Raw genomic sequence first — 21,453 nt, 5'->3', positions numbered from 1 at the left:
TCGAAAGATCTCCTCCGTTCATTTCTCCTTCTTCTTTCTTTCCCCCCTCAGATATATGGAAGGACGTCACGGGGGCACCTGCAGGAGAGCACCTGAGACCACCTATCGCCAGGAGCTTGTCAATTGGTGCCACGTATACCCACTACGACCGGAGCCAAAGCCGTCTGCTCTGCAGGAAGTTGGCGGCGCGCCAATGGATCCGGGTCCGAAATTGCAATCATGGACACGTGAGGCAACGTGAACACGTGGCGGAAAGGAATCGCTCGCTTTCCACGAAAAGGGTTATTTTGGCAATTAAAAAAAAATAAAAGCGAAATTGATTAAGAAAACACCATGGTGTTTATTATCCTGTATGTATACCTTTAGTATTTTACTTTTTAGTGTCATTTACACTATAACCCCTGCAATTTTCTTTTTATTGTTATTTACACCTTACCTAATGGGTATTTCTTATTCAAACGTCTACATAGGTATCTTGACTTAACTAACATAATAGAAAATATTACGTTAATTTTTTAAAATAATAAATACCTAAATTTATCCCTCATCCCTCCTGTTCACCCCCTCTAGTTGTCATCGAAGGCTCCTCGAGCAAAAACATTATGACGTTGGCGGAGACTCTAATGGCATCGATGGTAATTGGACGACGAGGTGGTGCTGTACCATCATTGAAAACAAGAAGGAGATGGATTCCCTCCTCTAGCAAAGGAAAGAAGATGAAGGAGCAATCACACGACCCTAGTCTCAACGAGGTAAACTTTATTTTCTCTACAGAGGGCGAAGAGCATGCTAGGGACTTCTTTTGTATGGCGCAGTGCGCTAGACCAACAGCAATGCTGGTCTTAAATTAACACTCGAATAGTGCTAACGACAACTATGAGAGATTTGTTCACCTTGCATAAAAACAAGTTAAGAAAGACGACAACATCATGCTCTAGAAATAAAAGGTCAAGATAGGAGTGAAGGTTGATGAATGGGCTGACGGTACCCGATAGTTGTGATGCAGAGGTGGTTTTCCAAATTGTGTTTCTCAAGGAGGCAAAACTCAAGCTCGAGAACCAAATTTCGGATCATTTCATCAAAATACTCTACAGTGATGCAAAAGAGGAGGAGACGATAGAGAAAGCTGATGTTGAACCAACTACGTCGATGCTTTGGGTGGGTGCATCCTCGTGGCACCTAAGTGAATAGGGTCGTTAGGGTCATATTCACACTAAATTGGGCACAATGGGTGATTGTGTTTGATGGAGTAGTACCTCATTTTTCTTTTCATTCAAACTTTGTAGCAATGGCACTTTGGTCATTTTACACATACGGTTAAAGTTAATTTAAAATGAAATACTTTTTACGATTAAATCTAAAATACGGGATCAAACGTTAAAGGTACGGTGTTAACCATAATAAAAGCAGAAAAGGCCGTGTGTTTTGAATCAATTTTTCTATAAAAAAAATAAAGGTACTAAAAAGAGCACCTCTCTTCTTGCCCTGCTCGGCTCTGCTCGGCTCCACAATTAATGTCTTCTTCTCTTTCGATTTGGGCTTGTGGGTTCTCTTCGATAGATGTGATAAGCAAACTGAGAGCAAAATCTTTCAAAAAAATGAGGTTTTTGTTTCTCTTGATCAATTCATCTTAAAGTTCTTCTCCTGTTATGTTTCGCAATTTTTCTTTAAATTTCTTGTCGAATATTGAATTTTGGACGGAAATGGCATCTGGGTTTCTTCGAAATTTAAGAAAAGATGGAGGAATCGGTTGAACTTCCTCTGATTCAGTTCCTAATTCACGTATTTATATGATGGAGGAAGAGACAATGGAGGGAAACAAAAGGTGCTCAAAGGATCTACTGCAGCGGTTTGCTAGTAATAGTTGCTCCGATGTGCGACCTGAGACCACCGACGTCGATTCCGATGAGATCGAGCTTAGCCTTGGTCTTTCTCTTGGTGGGTGCTATGGTGTAGACCCAAATGGGAAGAAGATGGTTAGGTCGTCATCAATCGCTTCCCTCTTACCATTCCGGGGCGGGGGCGGGAGTGAGTTCTCGGGAACCGCCAGCTCACTCGTGAGGACGAGTTCTTTGCCGGCGGAGGCCGAAGAGATGATGATGATGAGGAAGAGGAAGGAGATGCAGAGCTTGAAGAGGTTGGAGGCCAAGAGGAAAAGATCGGAGAGGAGGAATTCTATCAAGTCTGGGTTGGCGAAAGAGAAAACGGACGAGGAGATGGATAGTGAGCAGAATTCCGGATGCCTGCAGCTCCTGGGTGGCAATCGAATTGGAGGACGCATGAATTGTATCCATCCTAATGGACTTCGCCGGTTGGCATCGGCATCGGCATCTACTCTGGTTGTGGATGGCTTGCCACCAATCTCTCAGGGTTCAATTGGCTCGCAGGGGAGTAGCTCGGCCATCGGCGTGCTTGACTTTGGAAACCGAGCGACGAGAGGTATCTGCTCTTATCTTCCTTATTTAATTGGTGACAAGTAATTTCTTGTTAACGTTAAATCAAGATGTGTAGATTAGGCTACGGTATCTCCATGGTAGGAATTAAGTTTGTCTAATAGTTTTGGTGAATTGGATCATGTTGATACTGTTGTTCATATATATTTAATTCTTAGAGGAATGCATCTGAATTAAATGCTGAAGTGAGTCCCTTGCTTCTGAATCTAGAAGACTTTGGAGCTGAATGCCTCTTTTAAATTTATTGAAGGTAGATAGATGTCTTTTTGTACTGAATGCAGTGATTGTAGGATCTAGAGATTAACAACTTCATTCACTGTTGGTTGTCTGCCTTCTAGGAGGCTTTAAGCATCTACCCTGCAATTTACCTAAACTTCCTTACTAATGGCGACCCAATTTCCATTATACTTTGATTAGTTCAGTATATAGAAATCACACAGCTAGTTCATCTTTTAGTGATACGAGAGTTTTGTCGTTTATTCTTTGATACTGTGGGAATGTGGGTGCAAAAAAATTTCCATGTCATACCGGTCCGATCCTGATCTTTATTTTTTAGAACTGCCTAGTGGATTGACTCCAATGCAATGGACTTATCATTTCAACCTTCAACTCTTAATTGTTCTTAATGTTAGGCTTTGACTCGGCAATGACAAATTGACAAGTGCTTCCACGCTAAAATGAGAATTCAGATCAACAGAGTTGAAGCAATTTTGTATTTTTTCTGCGTCATGGTTTGAATGAGCAATGGCATGTCGTTTGACGATGATGTCTTTGAACCACCTCGCATTTAAGTTAGATGGATTATATCAAATGTGTCACTATAATGGTTAGATAATAGTTGCTTATAAAGGAAATAAATATTTCGATAGTCGAAAAAACTAATCTCGAGATTGAGCCTATAGGGGCCGTTCGAACGCCTTAACACTTCTTCTGCTCTCAAGCGTTTGAACACCCTCAAGACCGTTTGAATGCCCGACGGCAAGAAACCCTAGTTTAAGTGTTTTATCTTATATTAAGCAATGAGATTTGAATCTGTTCGATCTTATTACCTAGTCTAGTTGAATCAGAAAGTTACCTATAAATAGATATGGTATGCACCTGATTAGTCATCTTGAATTATTGAATTATTTTCACAAGATTATCTCCTCCTCCTTGTTGGACTACCTCCAAGCCGTGAAAGCCCTAGCTTTTACCTAGGTCGACCACCGCTGCCTACCTCCTTGTCCGGTCGCAATAAGAAACGGCTCTAATTTTTCTTTATCACTTCGCAACTAATTACACCAATTTCCACCATTGTCATCTACACCACTTTGCCATAACCCTAAGCCATTCACCACCACGCTTCTTTGGCCTCCCTTTTCCAAAATCTATCCCGATAGATTTGTTCTCCATTCTGTATCTATCTCACTCACAAACGCACTCGACTATCTAACTATTTGATCTCGAGATATATCTTTAACTTCAAAGATCCACGATAACTCTAACTTTCTTCTCATGAGTCAGAATCCAATTCCATTTTCGAATTTAGACTCGTAATGATCGTGGAGCTAGGAAGGTGATTGTTACGGTCGTTAATGGTTGCTGTGGATTTTTATTGTTTTGTCATTTCACCTGCCAGATATTTAAAAGAAGTCAGAATTAAACCAAAATAAAATGTTTACTTATTCCCTTTCCCAAATCCTAATGATTCAATCTTTTGTATTTCAGGAATTGATACCAGTGGATTTACCAGTTGCGCAGAAGCAAAGATCCCCTACACTGTTCAATCTTTACCTGAACATACCAATCATAGAGTACCGGCATTACCTCCTATAGCACTGAATTGTGATAGAGGGGAGAAAGATCCAATAACAAAGATTGCAGAAAGAGGCAGTAGCACTGGAGAGGTGGAGAAGAACATAATGGAAGAGATGCCTTGTGTCTCCACCAAGGGAGAAGGTCCTAATGGGAGGAGGATTGAAGGATTCCTCTATCAATTCCAGAAAGGGAAAGAGGTGAGAATAGTTTGTGTCTGCCATGGCAAGTTTCTCACTCCGGCCGAGTTTGTGAACCACGCCGGAGGTGGAGATGTGGCCCATCCTCTCAGGCACATTGTTGTCAACCCTTCTCCATCTGCCTTCTTGTAGTCTTGATCTGGAACAATACTAGTCTTATCTTCACTTCTTTTTTCCTTGCCATAGATGAGCTGGCTTTCCTTGTTTTAAGGAGTACAAGGTGCCATTCTTCGTTAGAGAAGATTTGGAGGTCTCGTCTTAGTTCAGTTATATGCCTACTGAGCTTGTTTAAAGTAGAAATATTTGATTGAATGGTTTTGGCAAGCATACCAAACCTCTGAATGGTGTATTAATTTATAGAACTTTGTACAACTAAAGAAATTAAGTTAGAAATACAAACATCATGCAATTATTCAGACAATCCAAGCTACTACACATAAAGAAAAAGCAAAATTATTTCAAAACATTTCAAACCCAAAAATGTTTTTAACTTCTAGAAACTTTGGTGAGTTATCACTTAGACTGAGTGACATTATATATAAAGATTTATCTGATAAATTCTCAGGTAAAGAGGACTGTGCCTACTATATTTCACAAAAATGGCAAAAGCTAATGAAATCCAGATCTGAGTTTTACAATGAAAGCTACTATCTAGAGGTAAAAGTTCTGACTACAGTGAAGGATCAGCGGGTAAGTTTACATTAAGAGGCAGGACTTAAGATTAGGAGACAGATAACTTTGCAATATCTTCCAGCAGATATCTTGCTTCAGCAGAGTAGTCTAATGATGCTTGGCTCCTCACTGTTATCCTTTGTCGCTTCTCATTCATGTACTCATTCTGAGTAACGCTGACTCTAAATAGATGAGGAGCCCAGGTTGCTTCTTTCAATTTGAATTGATATTTCTCATCACCTTCCTGACACATTAAGAAATTTGGTAAGATAAGATCTGAGATTTAGATATTAAAGAAGTTGCTGGATGTGCAAACTAATTAAGACGAGCTAGAATGATTTAATAGTTACACTGCATGATTTATGCTATGTAAGCCTAGAATAATACCACCAAAAAGTTTTGGGATGCCTTACGTCTGTCTTTATTCTATCAAGCTCATCAGCAGTGCAACCAATAATCTTCTCTGCTTGCTCATTGAAAACTGAAAGCCAAGCTTCTCCTGTGGGGTCTGAAACCTTGACAACCATTATGTATCTGCAAGCACCAACACAGAATTTAGTACTGTAATGTTAGAAATTTTTCCTTAGCAATATGATACCCTAAATTTTGCTTTAGTTCATCTTAATTACCTCAGTGAGCATTGATCACAGTTCTTCTGGCATCCTTCACACCAGTATCCAGATCCAACAGCTTCAGTCACCTTCTTGTTGCAGGTATTGCAAGCTCTATACCACATTGTTTGATCGGTTCTAATGAGGCTTATGTACACATTTATACTGAAGAAGACAGGCTGGCCACATAAACTAGCTTAGAGGATTTCCAAGTATATAGAATTATGAAGCAAATATATCAAAGGGCATGGCTTCTAAAAGACATAAAGCAGTACCTTATCCTGACCCAAGGTAGGATTACTAGTAATCTGGGATAGAAATACTCTATCAGAATACATGGACCTTAAACCGGACTTTGAAGAAGGAAGGGCCATATCTGAACCAACAGATGCCATGGAAGTACCTCTGCCTTCAGAATCATACCTGTTAGACAAAATAGAAAGACTAAAATTCAGAATTTTGTTGTGTTCCTTGTGAGGAAGAAAAATTGCAAGACAGGAACTTGAATTTCACCATGATTTAAGCTTCTTTGATTCAGGTAAATCTGGGTTAATCAGAACTGTGCTTTTGCTTAAAGATGATAGTGACACTCCTACGAAACAATTTTTGGATTACAAACTTCACTGAAGATAGTTGGTATGCAATTCAGAATAGTAACAAGTTGATTCTATGTTATGAGGTCAACATACCTTGGAATTCTCCTACTTTTAGGCTCTTGATAGCTACTACAGGAGCAGTGTCAACCATCTCCAACAGCTCCTGGCCAATATTTGTGGCAAGATCATTCCACAGGGAGATTGTAACAGTCTTGTTCCTGACACACAGATTCAATTGCTTCAGAAGATAATTTAATATGATATCAATGAGGTTAAAAGCAAAGTGAAAACCCAACTTACGAATCATCTGCAACAGTAATGTCGCGCTTTGGGATTGTATCATTGTTGCTCTTCCTCCGGACACTTAGAGTTGGGGACACATTTTGAACAACGCCAATGATGTCTGAGGGCAGAAACATATACGATATTTACACTTATAGTAAGCAAAAGGAACAAGTTATGGCACAAGAAAATTAGGTATATAAGCTTTACCTACAAGCTCCCTGCCATTAACATATGAGCCCAGCCGGTCAATCTTCACAAAGTTAAATTTTGTTTCAGGCACAAAAGTTTCTCCATCAGCCTCTTCAATTATAGCATTTTCATTTAATGTCATCTCATAATCATTTGGGACAGTCCTGAACTGTTTATTTGCAACCCTGAGTGATCCTTTTGAAATGTAGTAAACCTTTCCCAATTCAAATTTAGTGTAGAATTTGTTTGCAGCTTCATTAAACATGGTAGCTTGTATCTGGGTACCCTGAGAATAAGAAAGGAAGTTGCTGTAAGTCACAAATACAGCTTAAAGTACATGATATAATCCAATCATATACATCTTGATGATTGGAATACAGCTAATTGAACTCAGATAACAAAGCACTTTAAAAGATGACACGTACATCCTCATCTGTCAATTCTACATTGAAGACATGTCCTTCGCCTCTGGCATTCCTATATGACCTCAGATTACCTTTATTTGTGAGCCGCACCTTTATAGTCCAATTGCCTTGATAGGGATTCAAGGAAACAAGAGGATGAACTCTTCTTGTCATTGCCAATCTTGCAGCAGGAGCAGCACTGAAGGTACAAAAATACAACAATATTAAGAAATGCCTGACAAGCTTTAAACAAAATATGCAAATTAAGAAACATTAAAGAAGTTCCTAGTGCTCCTAATCAACATGATTATCAACACAAATTTCCACTGACAGTACTGTTGTAAAATAAGAATGGAAAACTCCGCTAGTAAATCAACAGATCCTTACTTTCCATGCTGCTCATTGACAATCTGTGCTGCAGACTTTAAAAGTACCTCCTGCTTAGGCTTCAACACAATTCCAGGCTCCTCTTTCTTCACTTCGCTCTTTATCTCAGTCTCAAGTGAAGGTGTAACAATCTCACATTTTGTCACAATTAAAGCCCTGATACATTGTTAAACGATATCATCTTTAGTAAAGGTAGTTCAGGAACTAAATCAAATTACTATGAGAAATTTGAACTTGAACTTGAGCATTACTTTTCAGGTTGATTTGGAATGGCATTGCAGGTGTAGTCAAGGATGCGAATGAGCCCCAGGTTTTGAAGGTTTCCTGAATTGATCTCAGTGGCAAAGTGGGTAGGAAGCATTGCCTTTAGCTTCAACTTCCCATCACTAGCCATGAATCTGCAAATTAAAAAAATAAAAATAAAAAAGTATATTATGCAATTAGCTTCTTGATTTGGTTCCCAAATTAAGTTAGTAAACGAAATGCTAAAATGGGTTGTTCATGTAGCACGGAAGGAGCTGTGCATGTTATAAGTATTTTGATCCATTCCAAAATGTCCATATTGAGGGGAATGTATAGAGAGGAAAATCGATTATGACAAAATAGTAGAATGTCAATAATCATTTAAATTTGAAAACAAAATCTTGAAAGAAGAAGAAAATCATTGTTGGAATAACAGCCTATTTGAGGCTAATAGCAAACAATCACATCATAAACAACACCTTTTACAAACACCTAATATGCATACGTCCGTACCCCTCCTAAACAAGTCTTGACAACCACATTGCCGTTTATTCCCCTCAACTCTCTCAAAAAACTTCTCGCACTTCAGAGAAAAATCGGATTTCGGCCCTACTGCTAATACCAAGGCATGTGCCTAACTTTATTTCGGTCAGAAATAGTTGGATCTTTCATCAAAACAGATACAGATTTAGTTGGTATTCAATGAAATCTAATTGGAGTCACTGAAATAATAGACGCCAAAATCTGATCAGGAGTAAATAAACAGCGAAGGACGAAAAGGCCAGGATAGGAAGAGCTCACGTGAATCGGGTGGTGCTGCTCCCGATAGGCTTCAGATCGACGACCTGGACGACGATCTCCGGGATCTCAGATGACGAGTCGGGCGATGGGTTCGCAAGGATCAAGGAGACAGCTCCGGGCGTCAACGACTTCTCCATCCTTCACGATCAAACAACGGAGGAAATAGATGCGGAAAGGAGATATCGAGAGATAACGAAAGTATGTAGATCTATAATGAGAGGGGAAAGATTAAAAAGAGCTCTCTTTTTTATAGCTCTTGGCAATGGTTTCGGCGGGAGAGACCATTCGAGCTCTTTTACCGCGTGTTTTCTCTTAAAAGGACTTTTTGGTTTCAAATTTTTGGGGGGGATTTCCGTACTATCCAGAAGACGCGGGAGTTTCCAGATTTCGAGACATTTTAGCGCCAAATTTGACGGTTAGCGCTGCGCTAAATGGGCCGTATCTGCCAAGTGGATTGGGCCCAGATGGATGTCTAAATCCATTTATCCCTCAATCTCAGCCGTCCATTAAGAATATACTACTCCAAAGTGTCTAATTAGTTTTTCTGTTCTTCTTCTTTGCAGCCTTTCAGCATTGCTGATTCTTGTGATTATGTCTAATTATCTAGACAATAAAAATTAATCCATTTTTTCAATGCTTACCTTTTTATTGCTCAATTTTTTTAATTTTACAGTTCTGTTTCTTATATTTAGAAATACATATGCATTAAGAAATATATATGTATTTCTAGATGTTATATATAGATAAACAAATAGATTGTTTGGTCGATTGTATTTTATAATGTTGTATTTGTTAAACACATGTCTGATTTATTATATTTTAAAATATATTTGATAAATAAGTATTTAGTTCTATTTCTTAGAATCAAAACACTCCAGCTATATTCTCTAATTAAAAGAAAATCAAATTTCAATTGAAAATAGAGAAGAGAATGAGCGCTAAAAGACTAGATATGAGTCTAACCAATTTTTTAATTTGATACATCAAACTAAACAATGATTTTTTTCGATTAGACATTGTATCTATTAATGCAGTATTTATAAAAACCTCCAACCAAAAAACCCATGAATATTATTAAACAATAAACATAAGCAAAGACTAGGCACAAAGAGCAGTCACAACATTCAAACATCTCAATCTAAACTACAATCACTAGAACCTGCAAATATATTACACCACTCTGTGATCTCAGTCTTCACAAAAACCAAAAACAAGAACAAACAAGACTTTCTACATTAACCACACCTAGATACATGAAGCCACACATCAGACCGAGAGCAAAGCTTAACCTCCAAAAAGGCCCACTTCCTGTGTAAATACCATGTATTAAATCATTAATCCCATGATTAGTACAAGAAGATCTCAAAGAAATACCTCGGACTTGGATGAGCTCTTTGTTTCCGTGGGGAGACTACTTCCATGCCGAGTTCTAGAGCGAAGACTCTTTGAAACAGGGGAAATGATCAGGTCCGTTGGGCTCCTGTACCTATAACCATGCAATTGCATTCATTTGAACAGTGGATAGTACCTGTTATTAATACAAAACACAACCCTTTCTTCCAACTTAAGCTACATATCTAACCTCTCTGGGAATTTAAACAACTTGGGGATCTGAAGGAGAACAGGGGTGACTGCTGTTTTCCCCCCACCATCTCTTCTCAGGCCTGTAGATGGCTTCTCATTAATTGGAATCCTTGGAGGAGTTTGTTCGTTGATGGAAGGAGAGAGCTCCTTATCCATTACAAGCAGTAGAGGAATAAGAAATAAGAAGGGTTAGAGTGCGTGGAAGAGCATAATAGATGAGGAGGTGATTATACCAATATAAAGGATTACTTATCTGACCGTTGGAGTGCGTGCGCAACGGTCGACTTCGTTGCTTTCGAACACTCATACTTGTTTTAAATCAGTCAAAGGATACAGAAAAATAAATAAAAATAAAGTTGAGATGTGGTGTTGATATTGGAAATGATCGGAATAACTATAACGATATCTCATATTGTTGTTATAGTTACAAACAGAGGGATAAGTACTGATGGCTAAAATAAATTAAAAATATCGGATAAGATGGTATTTAATTATCTTACCTAAATTAAGGAGTAAAGATAATTACATTGATTTCATTGCTATTTACCTAAATTAATGTACATAAGTATACTTTTTTTTCTATTTGGAAGAAATATAGGAAATAAATGTATAACTAAGTATTACCTACAATTTTATTTCATAACTATTATATTATCTTCCAATGGTTAATTCTCGACCAATTATTAATTTTTAAACTTAATCATCATAATTTAAATAGTATAAATATTATTATCGCAAGTAGTATAATCTCATGTCAAAGTATTTTTCATTATAAACATATTATAGGCACATTATGTTGTTCGACTTGAATCTAAACAAGAGTATATCATCATAAGTAGCACATAAATAAGTATTCTAATTGAAACCTAGGATAAAGATATCCACAAGAAAATTTTGAAATAACTCACTTATTTTACACAACCAAACCAAACGGCCGACTAAATCTAGAACTTCTAAAATTCTCTCTACTTTAATTGTCATTTTACTTTGATCATTTTTAGCGGCTCTAAAATTTATTTCACTCCTATTTTTCCAGAAGGAAAAGAAAAATTAAGTATAAATTTGTTATTAAGGTGTTAATATACTAAATTTTATTATTTTTAAAACATAGATATTAAGTAGTTAAGAAAGTCAAAACAGTATATAAATATAAATAAATAAAGGAATCTATGCAATATTGAACAATAGTTTTGAGGCTTAATCACACTTACACCTTTTAAACTATAGCTAACATCATAATAAACACATGCAGTTAAAAAAACACTACAACAATACCCGCTAAATTAATCGGACATTGCTCGTGGTTTACATTAGAATTATAACAAATATGTCATTATAATAAATAAATAATAACATATCTCATTAATTCAAAATCTTTATATAGACAGGGAGACAAGAGTAATATATTATTTTTTATTAATACCGTCTGCTTCGTTAGCGTATACCTCGAGGGGTGTTAATGTAATTAAACTTAGTTTTAACTCTCAACAAGTTTGAAGTTTGTCTCGAGTAGTGCCTACCAATTTTGTTCCTGAGGAACAACACAACTCAACCCTTGCAAAAATATCTTCCGCACCGAAAAAAATCCACGCTACCATCCAACGGCCTCCGTGCTTTCTCATAAACGACGGACGGATTAGATTTCATTCGGAGCGCTATAAGTAACCCCCGCCGTCATATCCTAAACCCTCTCTTACCAAATCGCGAGGGTTTTGGCCGACTGGTTATTTGGAAGGGGACGAGAGCTGAGAGGTTTCTTCCACTTTGGTAGTGCTCTAAAACCCTAACCCTAGCTCTAATCGGTTATGCTTTCCGATCTCTATCAACTACTCTTTTTTATTCGTTCGTCTTTCTCCGAGAAATGATTCGTTTTTGCTACGAAAGCCTAGCAGTGTTGCAAGTTGCCTTCTCTGTTTCTTAGGTTGGAATCAAGCTCTCTGATGTTGCTAGTAGTTTATTTTCTGGTTTAGTCTTTGGGTTGTGATTGTTTAAGCTTTTTGTTGCCTGATTTCGTGAGTCATTTTCGTTCTGCGTTGGATCCGCTATTGGCTTTTGTGTGTTGTTCGCGAAGTAATGTGCGGAAGGCATCTTTGATTGGAAGCGATCCGCTTCTCGTTGACCACATTTGTTTTCATATCCACCGGCTGAGATGAAGAAACTAAATGACAACTATATATTATATTTTGGGTTCAGTGTTAATGTACTTATGAAGTTGGTTAGTATTGTTACTTGTCATCGTAGGGTAGGTTGTTAGATGATATTATATCTGATGTTGGTCTGTTTACATTGTTAATTTGTGAATTATTTTAGGTTTGTTTGGATGACACCATTTTCAGATCTTATTGAACGCTAAATCCATACAGAGCAAGATTACTCTGCTTTTTTTTGTCTATCTTCTAATTGAATCTGTATATGAGATTCTCTGCATATCTAAAATAATATCTCCTTGTCATTTATAATGCTATACATGTCTAACTGAGCATGCTTTTTCAGGAAAAAGTATATATGTTTAACTTATTCTGCAGAGAAATTTTTATACATTGGGTTCATGATTTATGAAATTGAATGAGACAGAGATCATTTGGTTGCAGGTTCTGCAATGGCATTCGCCAATAAAATTGGGAACCTTCTTAAGCAAGCTGCAACTTCTAATCCATCGGTATACCAAGCAATAAGATGCATGTCATCGTCAAAGCTCTTTGTTGGAGGTCCGCATTCTCTCTCTTGGCATCTCTATTTTGCTAGTCTTAGCTGCATATTTGATTTAATTCTGACATCCTTGAAACCTCCTTTCTAGGTCTCTCATATGGCACAGATGACCAGAGTCTAAGAGAAGCCTTTACCAACTACGGTGAAGTTGTTGAAGGTGGGGTATCCTTTTTCTTCTTGGGGCCTAAATTTATTTGAATTTATGTTTTAACATATATGTTTATCTATTCAGCTAGAGTTATCCTTGACCGAGAGACTGGAAGGTCAAGGGGGTTTGGTTTTATAACTTACACAACCAGTGAAGAGGCCTCAGCTGCCATTACTGCCATGGATGGAAAGGTATTGACCTCCTTTAGGCTTTAGCTTCCTGGATATTGGTTGATTGTATGATTGGTATGATTTTGCATCAGTAGCTTCAGTGCAATTGTTACCTTGGTGAATAGCTTTGTTACTGGTATTATTTTGTTGCATTTAAGACCAAGGTCTTCAAGAGCTAGTTTTGTTATCTGAAGTGCATGGTCTAGAAGGTATTAGAGTTCGAAGTTATACTCTTGCCAAATTGTCATGCGAGTTTTTAGGTTGATTAGGTGTTTCATCAATCTAGATGTGGCAAGGAAGTTCTAAGTCATGATTTGTTGCAAGACCAGTATGCTTCGCTGACTGTAGTACACTTATATAAGACTTACAAGTTCTAATTTAGGGGATTATTCACTGAATTTACCCTCCATTTGGCTGTGAAATTCAGTGTATTTCACATGATTAAAACAACCGAATTTACCCTCCAATATGGATGGCTTACTGAAAGTTAGTAAGGCTTAAATTTGTTGGTTTCTTGGTGCATTTGTTATACTGATATTGCTACCATATATACGGTTGCGAATGAACCGCTATCAAAATCTCATCATGGTTGAGCACTACTAAGAATTTACACAAGCTTGAAGTATATGTTGGTGATTGCATACGGCAGGGGGACCTCTCTTATCACATGTGTTTCTTAAAAGTGATCATTTGTAGGCTCTTGTTGGGAATTTACCTGAATCTTGATTATTCTTTTGGTGCCATTGGCACCCCATTCATCGTTCTGTGAAAATTTGTTCTTGCTTGCATATTGCATCCTCTTATTTTGTTGTGATATAGTAATGTAATATGACAAACAAAAGCAGGTTTCCGTTCTGGCACATTGTATGTGTGGAGGCATGTGTACTTTTGATGAATTGCGTCATGATGGAAACTTCTTTTCTTGTGCACTTGTTTGGATGTGGCGTTTCATATTTGAATCAGTATATCTATTCATCTTTCGCAATGTATAGGATCTTCATGGCCGGATGGTTAGAGTTAACCACGCCAATGATCGAGCTGGTGGATTTCGTGGTGGTTATGGTGGTGGAGGTGGATATGGTGGTGGCGGTGGTGGTGGATATGGTGGCGGCGGTTATGGTGGAGGTGGCGGGTATGGTGGTGGAGGAGGCTATGGCGGCGGCGGCGGCAGTTATGGTGGCGACAACTACAACAGTGGAGGTGGTGGGAGCGGGAGTTATGGCGGTAGCACTGGTGGGAACTATGGTGTTGCTCCAGGTGGCGGTAGTGATAGCTTTGTCAATAGTGCTCCCGGTGATGGCTTCACTGGCGGTGGCAGCGCATCTGGCTATGCTGGTGGAGCAGCTACAGGCTTTAGCGCAAAGGATGATCAATTTGGCAGCAACATTGACAAAAACCAGGGCAATGCTCAGGATGACCTGTTGGAAGATGACTTCAAGGATGAAGATGATCAACCTGATGGTTACGCCAACAAAAGAGGTTGATGTGCTCCATCAGAGAATCAAATCTCTATTAGTTACTGGCTGCTACTGATAGTGTGCCAGTGTTGTGTGTTACGATTCTGGGCTTGTATGTTGAAGTAAAAACAGAGCTTATTAGAAAACAATCTTAAACTGCTATTTTGCAGGCTATCTTAGCTTTCCATTGGATTAGTGCTGCAAATCATCTGACAGTTATACAATTTTTATGCAAGCTGCAAAGTTTCTTTAGATTATTTGGTCCATGTTATATTGTTGAAAGAAGGTAAGATCCTTGGCCGTGCTATCTCATTGAAGAATTCTTATGCATGATATAAACTCGTTATGACCCATTTTATGGATAGATGAGTAAGTACTAATTATTTTATCCAGTCTCTTCTCTCGTCAATCCTGGTGCCGGCAGGCAATAATTGTTCATTTGTTCTTGGTGCCTTCTTGTTAACTGATAGGTGCATTTCTATGGTCATTAGCTCATTAGTTTTCAGAAAAGGCCAAGTAAGACTCAATTCTAACCCTCCTGACAACTGAGATATCAGAGCAAGTGACTTCCAGCCAAAAGCAGTAATTGGCAGCAGTCTATTCTATTCCAAGTCTTGATTCTTTCTGCGTGAAAACTGCTGCTAAACTAGGAACAATCAGCATCCCGACACGACAGGCGTTTAGTGGATGCTTTCCACATCATTTTAGAATTTAGACCAATGCAAGCAAAGGGGTTAGCTTTGGAGAAAAATACTTGGTCATACATTCAAGGTAGAGTACTATACGTAGTGCGCGTAGAATAATCTCTTGTTGGTCATTGACTGAGTCTTGACAATTCTAGAAGTGTTGTTATAAGTGGATAGTGTGTTGGAGCTCCATTCAGTTTATCCCTAGACGTGCATCATTGAACAGGATTTGCTGCTGTGCTACTACATGATATGTGAAGAAGCAATTCTAGTTTATACTCTTGGGAGATATTAAAATGGTAGACATGTAATGATATGGTAATGGTAATGTTAGTGGTGCTCACAGTTTATGCAAGCAACTCTTGCATGGATGATTACACTATGAGTGGCAGCAGCGATGAGAACTATGACGGTGACGACAAGTATTATATCAGGCAGTGACTCTGGCAATGATAGCAAAGAAGGATCTACGTGCAGGTCTATGTATATGATAGTAAGGAAAAGTAAAACAACTGGACACAAGCTGGAATAGCTCAGTTGGTTAGAGCGTGTGGCTGTTAACCACAAGGTCGGAGGTTCAAGCCCTCCTTCTAGCGTTTGTTTAATTACTAATTTTTTTGGGGGGTCTATTTGGAGGATTTTAAACTCTAGTTAAATCTGCTAATATTGCGAGATGAGTCGTACTAGTTTACTACCAACCATCACACCAGGCGAGACCTCTGTCTAGAAACTATGCATCCTATCCACAAGTCACAGCTAGCGAGTCTGACTGAAACTACGAATATTGATGCACCTCCGAGTAAAAACTTAAACCTTTTCTGGGCAAGAGATCGCCATGTTATGTAGCTTTGCATCTTCTGTACCCACACAGTATCATAGGGCAATGTTTTCGGACAAGAACAAAAGGTCCCTTCAGGACAAGTGCAGAATTTTAACTCATAATTGTGCCGACACAAATGGGTGGAGAACACACAGGAGAAGGAAATAAAATATACCAGAAATTTGTTGCATCAAATGTGCAAGTTTCCATCAACACATTATGTGTACCATTCACTGAAGTCGTTCAACAAACTGGCATAAATTGAACACCGTTGTATCATCGGAATATTTATTATAAGCTCAACAAGAAAAGTTTGTTCAGAAGGGGGAAAGATCTGGCTTGGTGAAAGCAAGATGCGCAATTCAATGTTTATCCGGTGAGGGCAGACGCTCCTGATATGATTTCAGTCAGCTCCGTAGTGATCGATGCTTGACGGGTCCTTCAAAAAAGAAATTGCAAAAGGAACAGATTAGTTATATTATAATTTGCACTACTGGCACATTAGAGATTAAGTTAGTGGTGGTGGTGGTTGGAGGAAGGAGAGAGACAGACCTGTTGTAAGTAAGTGTGAGCCGATCGAGCATTTCACCAGCATTTCTGCTAGAACTGTCCATGGCAGACATTCGTGCTCCCAGCTCGCTACATCCATTTTCAAGTGCAGCATTAAACAGAACCTGCAACCAGAAAAAGTTTCAAGAAAATTATTCAGACAACAAGTGAAAAGCCTCGCATGAAAGAATAAGATCATCTAAATAACCAGAATGACATATAACTGCATAAAATTTAAATAAGAAAAGCTGTTATTGTGTGAAAACAATTGCCTAACGGTATATTGTTGAATACAGAACACATTTATTCCAGTGCAAGGAAATCATATTCCTGTACAGGAAGGATGTGAAATATAAATGCCAAAAACAAAGATAAGAAGCTTACACAAGAAAACTGGAACTCAGCCAGGTTCTGAAGCACTTCTGATTTTGTCTCACCCCCTTCAATTTCATACAAATCTAGATCACCCAGCTTCCCCCCAGCTTCTGACTCTTTCTCCACAACCTGCCCACAAAAAGACAAATTGGAAAAGAAACCTCTAAATATATTAAAAAAGATCTTCCGGGTTGAGGGCATGGGATGCCAATAGCGTGAAGGAACAAATACTCACCTCAGGAGATAATATTGTTGAAACTGTGGGCACAAATGAGACGACAGAATGGAACTTGTTGAAAACAATCCTTATCGCATCAAACTCAACATTTTTCAAAATATCATCTGCCAGTACAGAAATCTGAAACATAGACAGAGAAAGAGCTATAAGTTGAAGGATCATAAAAAGTTTACCAAAAAAGTTGTTGGGATGGCTAGCATAACAAAGTTTAACTGTCCAAGTCAGTATAAATTTTCAATATCGACAACAACCATGATCACATCACTGTATTGTTATAGTGACTATTCTTTGAAAATAATAACTCTTAATTCACCTTATCATTGCAGCTAGAAAAGATACAGTATCTACCTTATAACTCCTTGAAAGTAATAACTCTTAATTCATCTTGCCATTATGCATCTATAAAAGATACAACATCTAACTTCTTAACTCCCAATGTTCTAAAAGGCAACCATGAAATGCTGGAAATCAAGGGGGCGAATAGTGCATATCCATTATGCGGATGCATATGCATTTGACATTTAACAGCAATTAGATACTTAGATTGATAATTGTAAGGCAAAGCAAGACAGAAATCAGAAGGGATAAAAGATCTTGAAAAGTAATATGGAAGATAGACTGACACATCTTTCTATAGGACTTCTCTGTATGTCTTGTAAAAAGTTGTAGTAAAGAAAATTGAGATGCTATAGGACCAGAAAATTATTTTCCGGTTATGTGGGGTCTGGTGCAAACCCCAATGTGGCTGCCTAGGCAGATAAGTGGACCACTACTTGGAACAATGATAACTCAGTTAGACTATTTCTTCTTCAGAAATTCAGCTATCAAGACCTAGAACCATGATTGTAGAATGGCTGAACCTGGAACCTGGAAACATAACTAGGGTCCAAAAACCTGGAAGTCATGTCCCATTACAAGCTGCAAGGAGAGCTTTTCTGTATCTTAATCAAATGAAATTAGTCCTACAAACATGTTAAGCAATAGATAGCAGAAATTATTTTTGTTAAACGAGGTAAGGAAAATTTGTTCTTCAAACAACAAGGTTATCAAAATACGATATACACCAAATTACAATATATAAAGCACTCACTAACAAGCATGTTTTTTAATTACATAAAATCACATGATGATTAAAAAAAGGATCTATCCTTTCAAGTTTCAAATGGCATTATTATTGCCAGAAATGAAACTGACCTGCGTATAGTTAATAGGATTTTTCTGCAACTCGGTTATACTCATCTCAATGCTGTTCTTTGAGTCACGAACCATTTGGACCTTGCCCTTTTCTCCTAATATGACATATTTTGTTTCCTTTTCTGCACCTGATGGCAAGAAATGTGCACAATTTAAGGCTTAAAGCTTCATAATGGTGATGAAGTTTTCCTGTTGTGCATCCATAAACAAGAGAGTACCAGAAGTGAGCTTCCTAAGAGCCTTGCTGACTTTTACTGATGTTGAATTGATGCCCCCGCAAAGCCCCTTGTCAGAGGAAATAGTCACAATAACATTCTTCTTCACATCAATGCCTGACATTTGCATCAGCACATGAAACACACAACACGTAAAATAGTGGAAATGTGGGCATATTCAAATAAACTCCCATGGTCCAAGTGGATCATAATATTACTCCTATTATTGTAGAATACTGAACTCCAGCAAATTGCCTTTTCACCCAACAATATAGACCCTACTATTGTAGAATAGAGAAGTCTAGCAATATAAATCCCATGTTTGGTTGGAAATATCTAGTGGAGAAACCTCCCCAGCACCTCGAACTTCTAAATAGCCTATGGTGAGCTTAGTTCCAGGAGCATGTTGGAACTGAAAAATAATAAATCTAAGTACATACCAGGAGTATCCCCAAGAAGTGCAATGAACGGCTGCCACAAGCCACGCGAATTTTCAGTTCTTACTTGAACTGCACGTAGCTTTGATGCTGCCACCATTTTCATTGCCTTTGTGATCTTTTGGATGTTCTTAACACTCTTCATCCGATTTCTGACTGCATCGTGATAAGCACACAAGGAAAAAATACCAGGTAAATTAGTAATATTAAATTATTGATGTTATTCAGAGTGGAGGATGAAAACCTTTTACCTATTTGAGTTGAAACTGACCGTGCACCAAGCGGAGCCAACTCTCTGTTGATTAAAATAGATCATGTTCGTGTAAGCAAGGGAAAAAATTCCATGCATTAAATAGGGGACCCCATGCTTAAAACAGTATTTTTAACATTGTTCAAGGAAGTCAAAACTAGTTAATATCTTAGATATTTAAAAGAAGGCAATAAAGGAAGAGTATTTCGGACTTGAAACTCTTATGTTTTGCAGAGAAGAGTATCATCTAAAAATGAAAGGAATAGTGGTGTTTTGCATAGAGAATATGTTGGACACTACCCAAGGAAAATCTATATTAGTAATGTTGCATCCCAACCAATATTAACAGGATCCCAATTTAAGAGGTAGCAAATTAACAATGCTAAAATCTCTTGAGGAAACTGTCTCTGTGCATTACACCCTTCCTTGAACATTACATATATTAGCTATACACCCTTCCTTGTCCGTTACATATCCATGATTTGCTTCATTCTGCAGAGGTACATACCAAAAATTTATAACAACAGAAAACCTATGTACCAGTTATTAGGTGGGGTCTGCTAATTGATTCTTGTTTAATCATTTAGCTCCTTGATTGATATGAGAATTTTCATTTAGAATATTTCCAGCTCCTTTTACCATTTCCAAAAGCAGAAGTTCGTGGTCATATGGACTATGTCATCATTACCAAAGAAACCAAACCCATACAAAATGATGTTTATTTACCTATTCATTTGAGTTATGACCTAGCTTGCCAAGGAAAGTAAGGAACTTCACATCCTAACCTTCCATGATGCAGCTTATTTTCACAAAATTCTCATTTTAGCTACAGCCTTATATTGGCCAGCAATTTGTGCCAGAGAGCATAATTGGTATATAGTCCTTCAGCCAGATTTAAGGATAAGGTACTTAAGATGCCGCAATGGATGTATCTATTGAAAGGAGAAACTATTATCACTTGCTCTGACCATTTCACAGTACATAATATTGCACGATGAGTCAATTTTATACACGCATAGAGCAAATAATGACATAACCTAGCATTCCTAATGTTATTCTAGGAAAAGCAAATGAATAAATCGTATATTTCAAAATTTCCATATAAATACGAAAAAAACGTCATCTGATGCCCGAAACAAAAACACCCGATCTTACCACGCTTGAATGCACTGAGACTACTCTAATTCGTGTAACGTTCAAAAGAATCTACATTTGGGGAGAAAAAGAATCGATTGAGTTTTCTAAAAGTTACAAGATCCATTGGTTTCACAAATCTCCTTAAATATTTTAGTTAGATCCGACTCGGAGATCCATTTCTAGGAGTAATCTACTTGGTACGCAATGGATCGACATTAAGACCGAATGACAACCCCTACTTACTCGGGAGAGATCGCGGAGCGCGCGGCGTTCGAAGCAATAGGGGAGAGGAGAAACCTCCTCCCTTCCCTCCTCAGAGCTACCATCGCCATCGCTTCTTCCTCTCGTTCGAAGAGCCCTTCTTCCCACAAACCCTAGATTCCGCCTGCCTTCGGTCCAGTGAGCGTAAGCGAAATAGACTAATTAACGTTGTTCCCTTTTTCTTTCTCCCTCCCTCCACTGTATTGGGATGGGTTTATTACATTTGACCCAGAAATACATAATATTACAATCACCCCCTTCTTTTTATCATTCAAGAGGGCCTGTAAATATGACTAAGCTATACTTCAAGCTAACGGAGTCATCAACCATGACGAATTATTAAATCAAGTCATCAAATTATTAAATAATTATTTTTATAATATATTATTTAAAATTTAAGTGACCGAATTTAATAAATATAATTTAATAATTTTAAATATCTTACTAAATAGATAAAAAAATATTTAGTCACGGTTTAAAAACTATTTTGGTTTGTTCTTAGTTGCTAAGACAAGAATTTGAGATCGAACATATATAAATTTTGACGGGATTTTTTGTAATTCAATTATATTAATAATTTAATGAATT

The 21,453-nt window shown here is 37.9% G+C and overlaps 5 protein-coding genes and 1 non-coding gene across 6 annotated transcripts; 3 read left to right on the top strand and 3 right to left on the bottom strand.

Annotated features, from left to right (window-relative positions):
* Positions 1 to 1,442: 1,442 nt before the first annotated feature.
* Positions 1,443 to 4,759, top strand: LOC140779379 (ninja-family protein AFP3-like). Its single transcript, XM_073124406.1, has 2 exons — positions 1,443 to 2,439; positions 4,161 to 4,759. Exons 1-2 carry the CDS (start codon positions 1,791 to 1,793, stop codon positions 4,577 to 4,579), a joined length of 1,068 nt encoding a protein of 355 aa, XP_072980507.1. The 5' UTR covers positions 1,443 to 1,790; the 3' UTR covers positions 4,580 to 4,759.
* A 254-nt stretch (positions 4,760 to 5,013) lies between these two features.
* Positions 5,014 to 8,888, bottom strand: LOC140779377 (replication protein A 70 kDa DNA-binding subunit B-like). The gene is made up of 12 exons (XM_073124405.1): positions 8,636 to 8,888; positions 7,843 to 7,989; positions 7,592 to 7,747; positions 7,226 to 7,403; positions 6,819 to 7,086; positions 6,627 to 6,729; positions 6,420 to 6,544; positions 6,244 to 6,322; positions 6,006 to 6,153; positions 5,749 to 5,909; positions 5,533 to 5,653; positions 5,014 to 5,363 (listed from the first exon to the last, which is right to left on the bottom strand). The coding sequence occupies exons 1-12, from the start codon at positions 8,770 to 8,772 to the stop codon at positions 5,169 to 5,171; spliced, it is 1,818 nt and encodes a 605-aa protein (XP_072980506.1). The 5' UTR covers positions 8,773 to 8,888; the 3' UTR covers positions 5,014 to 5,168.
* Positions 8,889 to 9,687: 799 nt separating this feature from the next.
* On the bottom strand, positions 9,688 to 10,412 carry LOC140779291 (uncharacterized). The gene is made up of 3 exons (XM_073124307.1): positions 10,218 to 10,412; positions 10,010 to 10,121; positions 9,688 to 9,943 (listed from the first exon to the last, which is right to left on the bottom strand). The coding sequence occupies exons 1-3, from the start codon at positions 10,373 to 10,375 to the stop codon at positions 9,920 to 9,922; spliced, it is 294 nt and encodes a 97-aa protein (XP_072980408.1). The 5' UTR covers positions 10,376 to 10,412; the 3' UTR covers positions 9,688 to 9,919.
* A 1,468-nt stretch (positions 10,413 to 11,880) lies between these two features.
* Positions 11,881 to 14,955, top strand: LOC140779397 (uncharacterized). Its single transcript, XM_073124430.1, has 5 exons — positions 11,881 to 11,986; positions 12,811 to 12,927; positions 13,017 to 13,085; positions 13,161 to 13,267; positions 14,239 to 14,955. Exons 2-5 carry the CDS (start codon positions 12,819 to 12,821, stop codon positions 14,728 to 14,730), a joined length of 777 nt encoding a protein of 258 aa, XP_072980531.1. The 5' UTR covers positions 11,881 to 11,986; positions 12,811 to 12,818; the 3' UTR covers positions 14,731 to 14,955.
* Positions 14,956 to 15,911: 956 nt separating this feature from the next.
* Positions 15,912 to 15,985, top strand: TRNAN-GUU (transfer RNA asparagine (anticodon GUU)). Its single transcript has one exon. It is a non-coding gene; the product is annotated as a tRNA-Asn (tRNA).
* A 365-nt stretch (positions 15,986 to 16,350) lies between these two features.
* LOC140779759 (ATP synthase subunit gamma, mitochondrial-like) lies at positions 16,351 to 21,057 on the bottom strand. Its single transcript, XM_073125001.1, has 9 exons — positions 20,848 to 21,057; positions 19,469 to 19,512; positions 19,221 to 19,373; positions 18,784 to 18,897; positions 18,566 to 18,693; positions 17,369 to 17,491; positions 17,143 to 17,262; positions 16,762 to 16,883; positions 16,351 to 16,648 (listed from the first exon to the last, which is right to left on the bottom strand). Exons 1-9 carry the CDS (start codon positions 20,934 to 20,936, stop codon positions 16,579 to 16,581), a joined length of 963 nt encoding a protein of 320 aa, XP_072981102.1. The 5' UTR covers positions 20,937 to 21,057; the 3' UTR covers positions 16,351 to 16,578.
* Between the last annotated feature and the right edge of the window lie 396 nt (positions 21,058 to 21,453).

The sequence above is a fragment of the Typha angustifolia genome, chromosome 15, assembly GCF_048772165.1.
Source record: "Typha angustifolia cultivar Huaian chromosome 15, ASM4877216v1, whole genome shotgun sequence".
NCBI lineage: Eukaryota > Viridiplantae > Streptophyta > Magnoliopsida > Poales > Typhaceae > Typha > Typha angustifolia.
This window is presented reverse-complemented; position numbering and strand designations above follow the sequence as displayed.

What these genes read in the sequence shown, in the direction of transcription:
- LOC140779379 (XM_073124406.1), top strand. Translation starts at nt 1,791, where the DNA reads ATGATGGAGGAAGAGACAATGGAGGGAAACAAAAGGTGCTCAAAGGAT. An exon ending in TGGAAACCGAGCGACGAGAG is followed by an intron (nt 2,440 to 4,160) that starts GTATCTGCTCTT and finishes TTTGTATTTCAG; the next exon opens with GAATTGATACCAGTGGATTT.
- LOC140779377 (XM_073124405.1), bottom strand. Translation starts at nt 8,772, where the DNA reads ATGGAGAAGTCGTTGACGCCCGGAGCTGTCTCCTTGATCCTTGCGAAC. An exon ending in AGCAGCACCACCCGATTCAC is followed by an intron (nt 7,990 to 8,635) that starts GTGAGCTCTTCC and finishes TTTAATTTGCAG; the next exon opens with ATTCATGGCTAGTGATGGGA. An exon ending in TAGAATTGACAGATGAGGAT is followed by an intron (nt 7,087 to 7,225) that starts GTACGTGTCATC and finishes TCTTATTCTCAG; the next exon opens with GGTACCCAGATACAAGCTAC.
- LOC140779291 (XM_073124307.1), bottom strand. Translation starts at nt 10,375, where the DNA reads ATGGATAAGGAGCTCTCTCCTTCCATCAACGAACAAACTCCTCCAAGG. An exon ending in TTGTTTAAATTCCCAGAGAG is followed by an intron (nt 10,122 to 10,217) that starts GTTAGATATGTA and finishes GCATGGTTATAG; the next exon opens with GTACAGGAGCCCAACGGACC. An exon ending in AGAGCTCATCCAAGTCCGAG is followed by an intron (nt 9,944 to 10,009) that starts GTATTTCTTTGA and finishes GTATTTACACAG; the next exon opens with GAAGTGGGCCTTTTTGGAGG.
- LOC140779397 (XM_073124430.1), top strand. Translation starts at nt 12,819, where the DNA reads ATGGCATTCGCCAATAAAATTGGGAACCTTCTTAAGCAAGCTGCAACT. An exon ending in GTCAAAGCTCTTTGTTGGAG is followed by an intron (nt 12,928 to 13,016) that starts GTCCGCATTCTC and finishes CCTCCTTTCTAG; the next exon opens with GTCTCTCATATGGCACAGAT. An exon ending in CTACGGTGAAGTTGTTGAAG is followed by an intron (nt 13,086 to 13,160) that starts GTGGGGTATCCT and finishes TTATCTATTCAG; the next exon opens with CTAGAGTTATCCTTGACCGA.
- LOC140779759 (XM_073125001.1), bottom strand. Translation starts at nt 20,936, where the DNA reads ATGGCGATGGTAGCTCTGAGGAGGGAAGGGAGGAGGTTTCTCCTCTCC. An exon ending in ATCCTATTAACTATACGCAG is followed by an intron (nt 17,492 to 18,565) that starts GTCAGTTTCATT and finishes TCTATGTTTCAG; the next exon opens with ATTTCTGTACTGGCAGATGA. An exon ending in CTGAGTTCCAGTTTTCTTGT is followed by an intron (nt 16,884 to 17,142) that starts GTAAGCTTCTTA and finishes TTCTGGTTGCAG; the next exon opens with GTTCTGTTTAATGCTGCACT.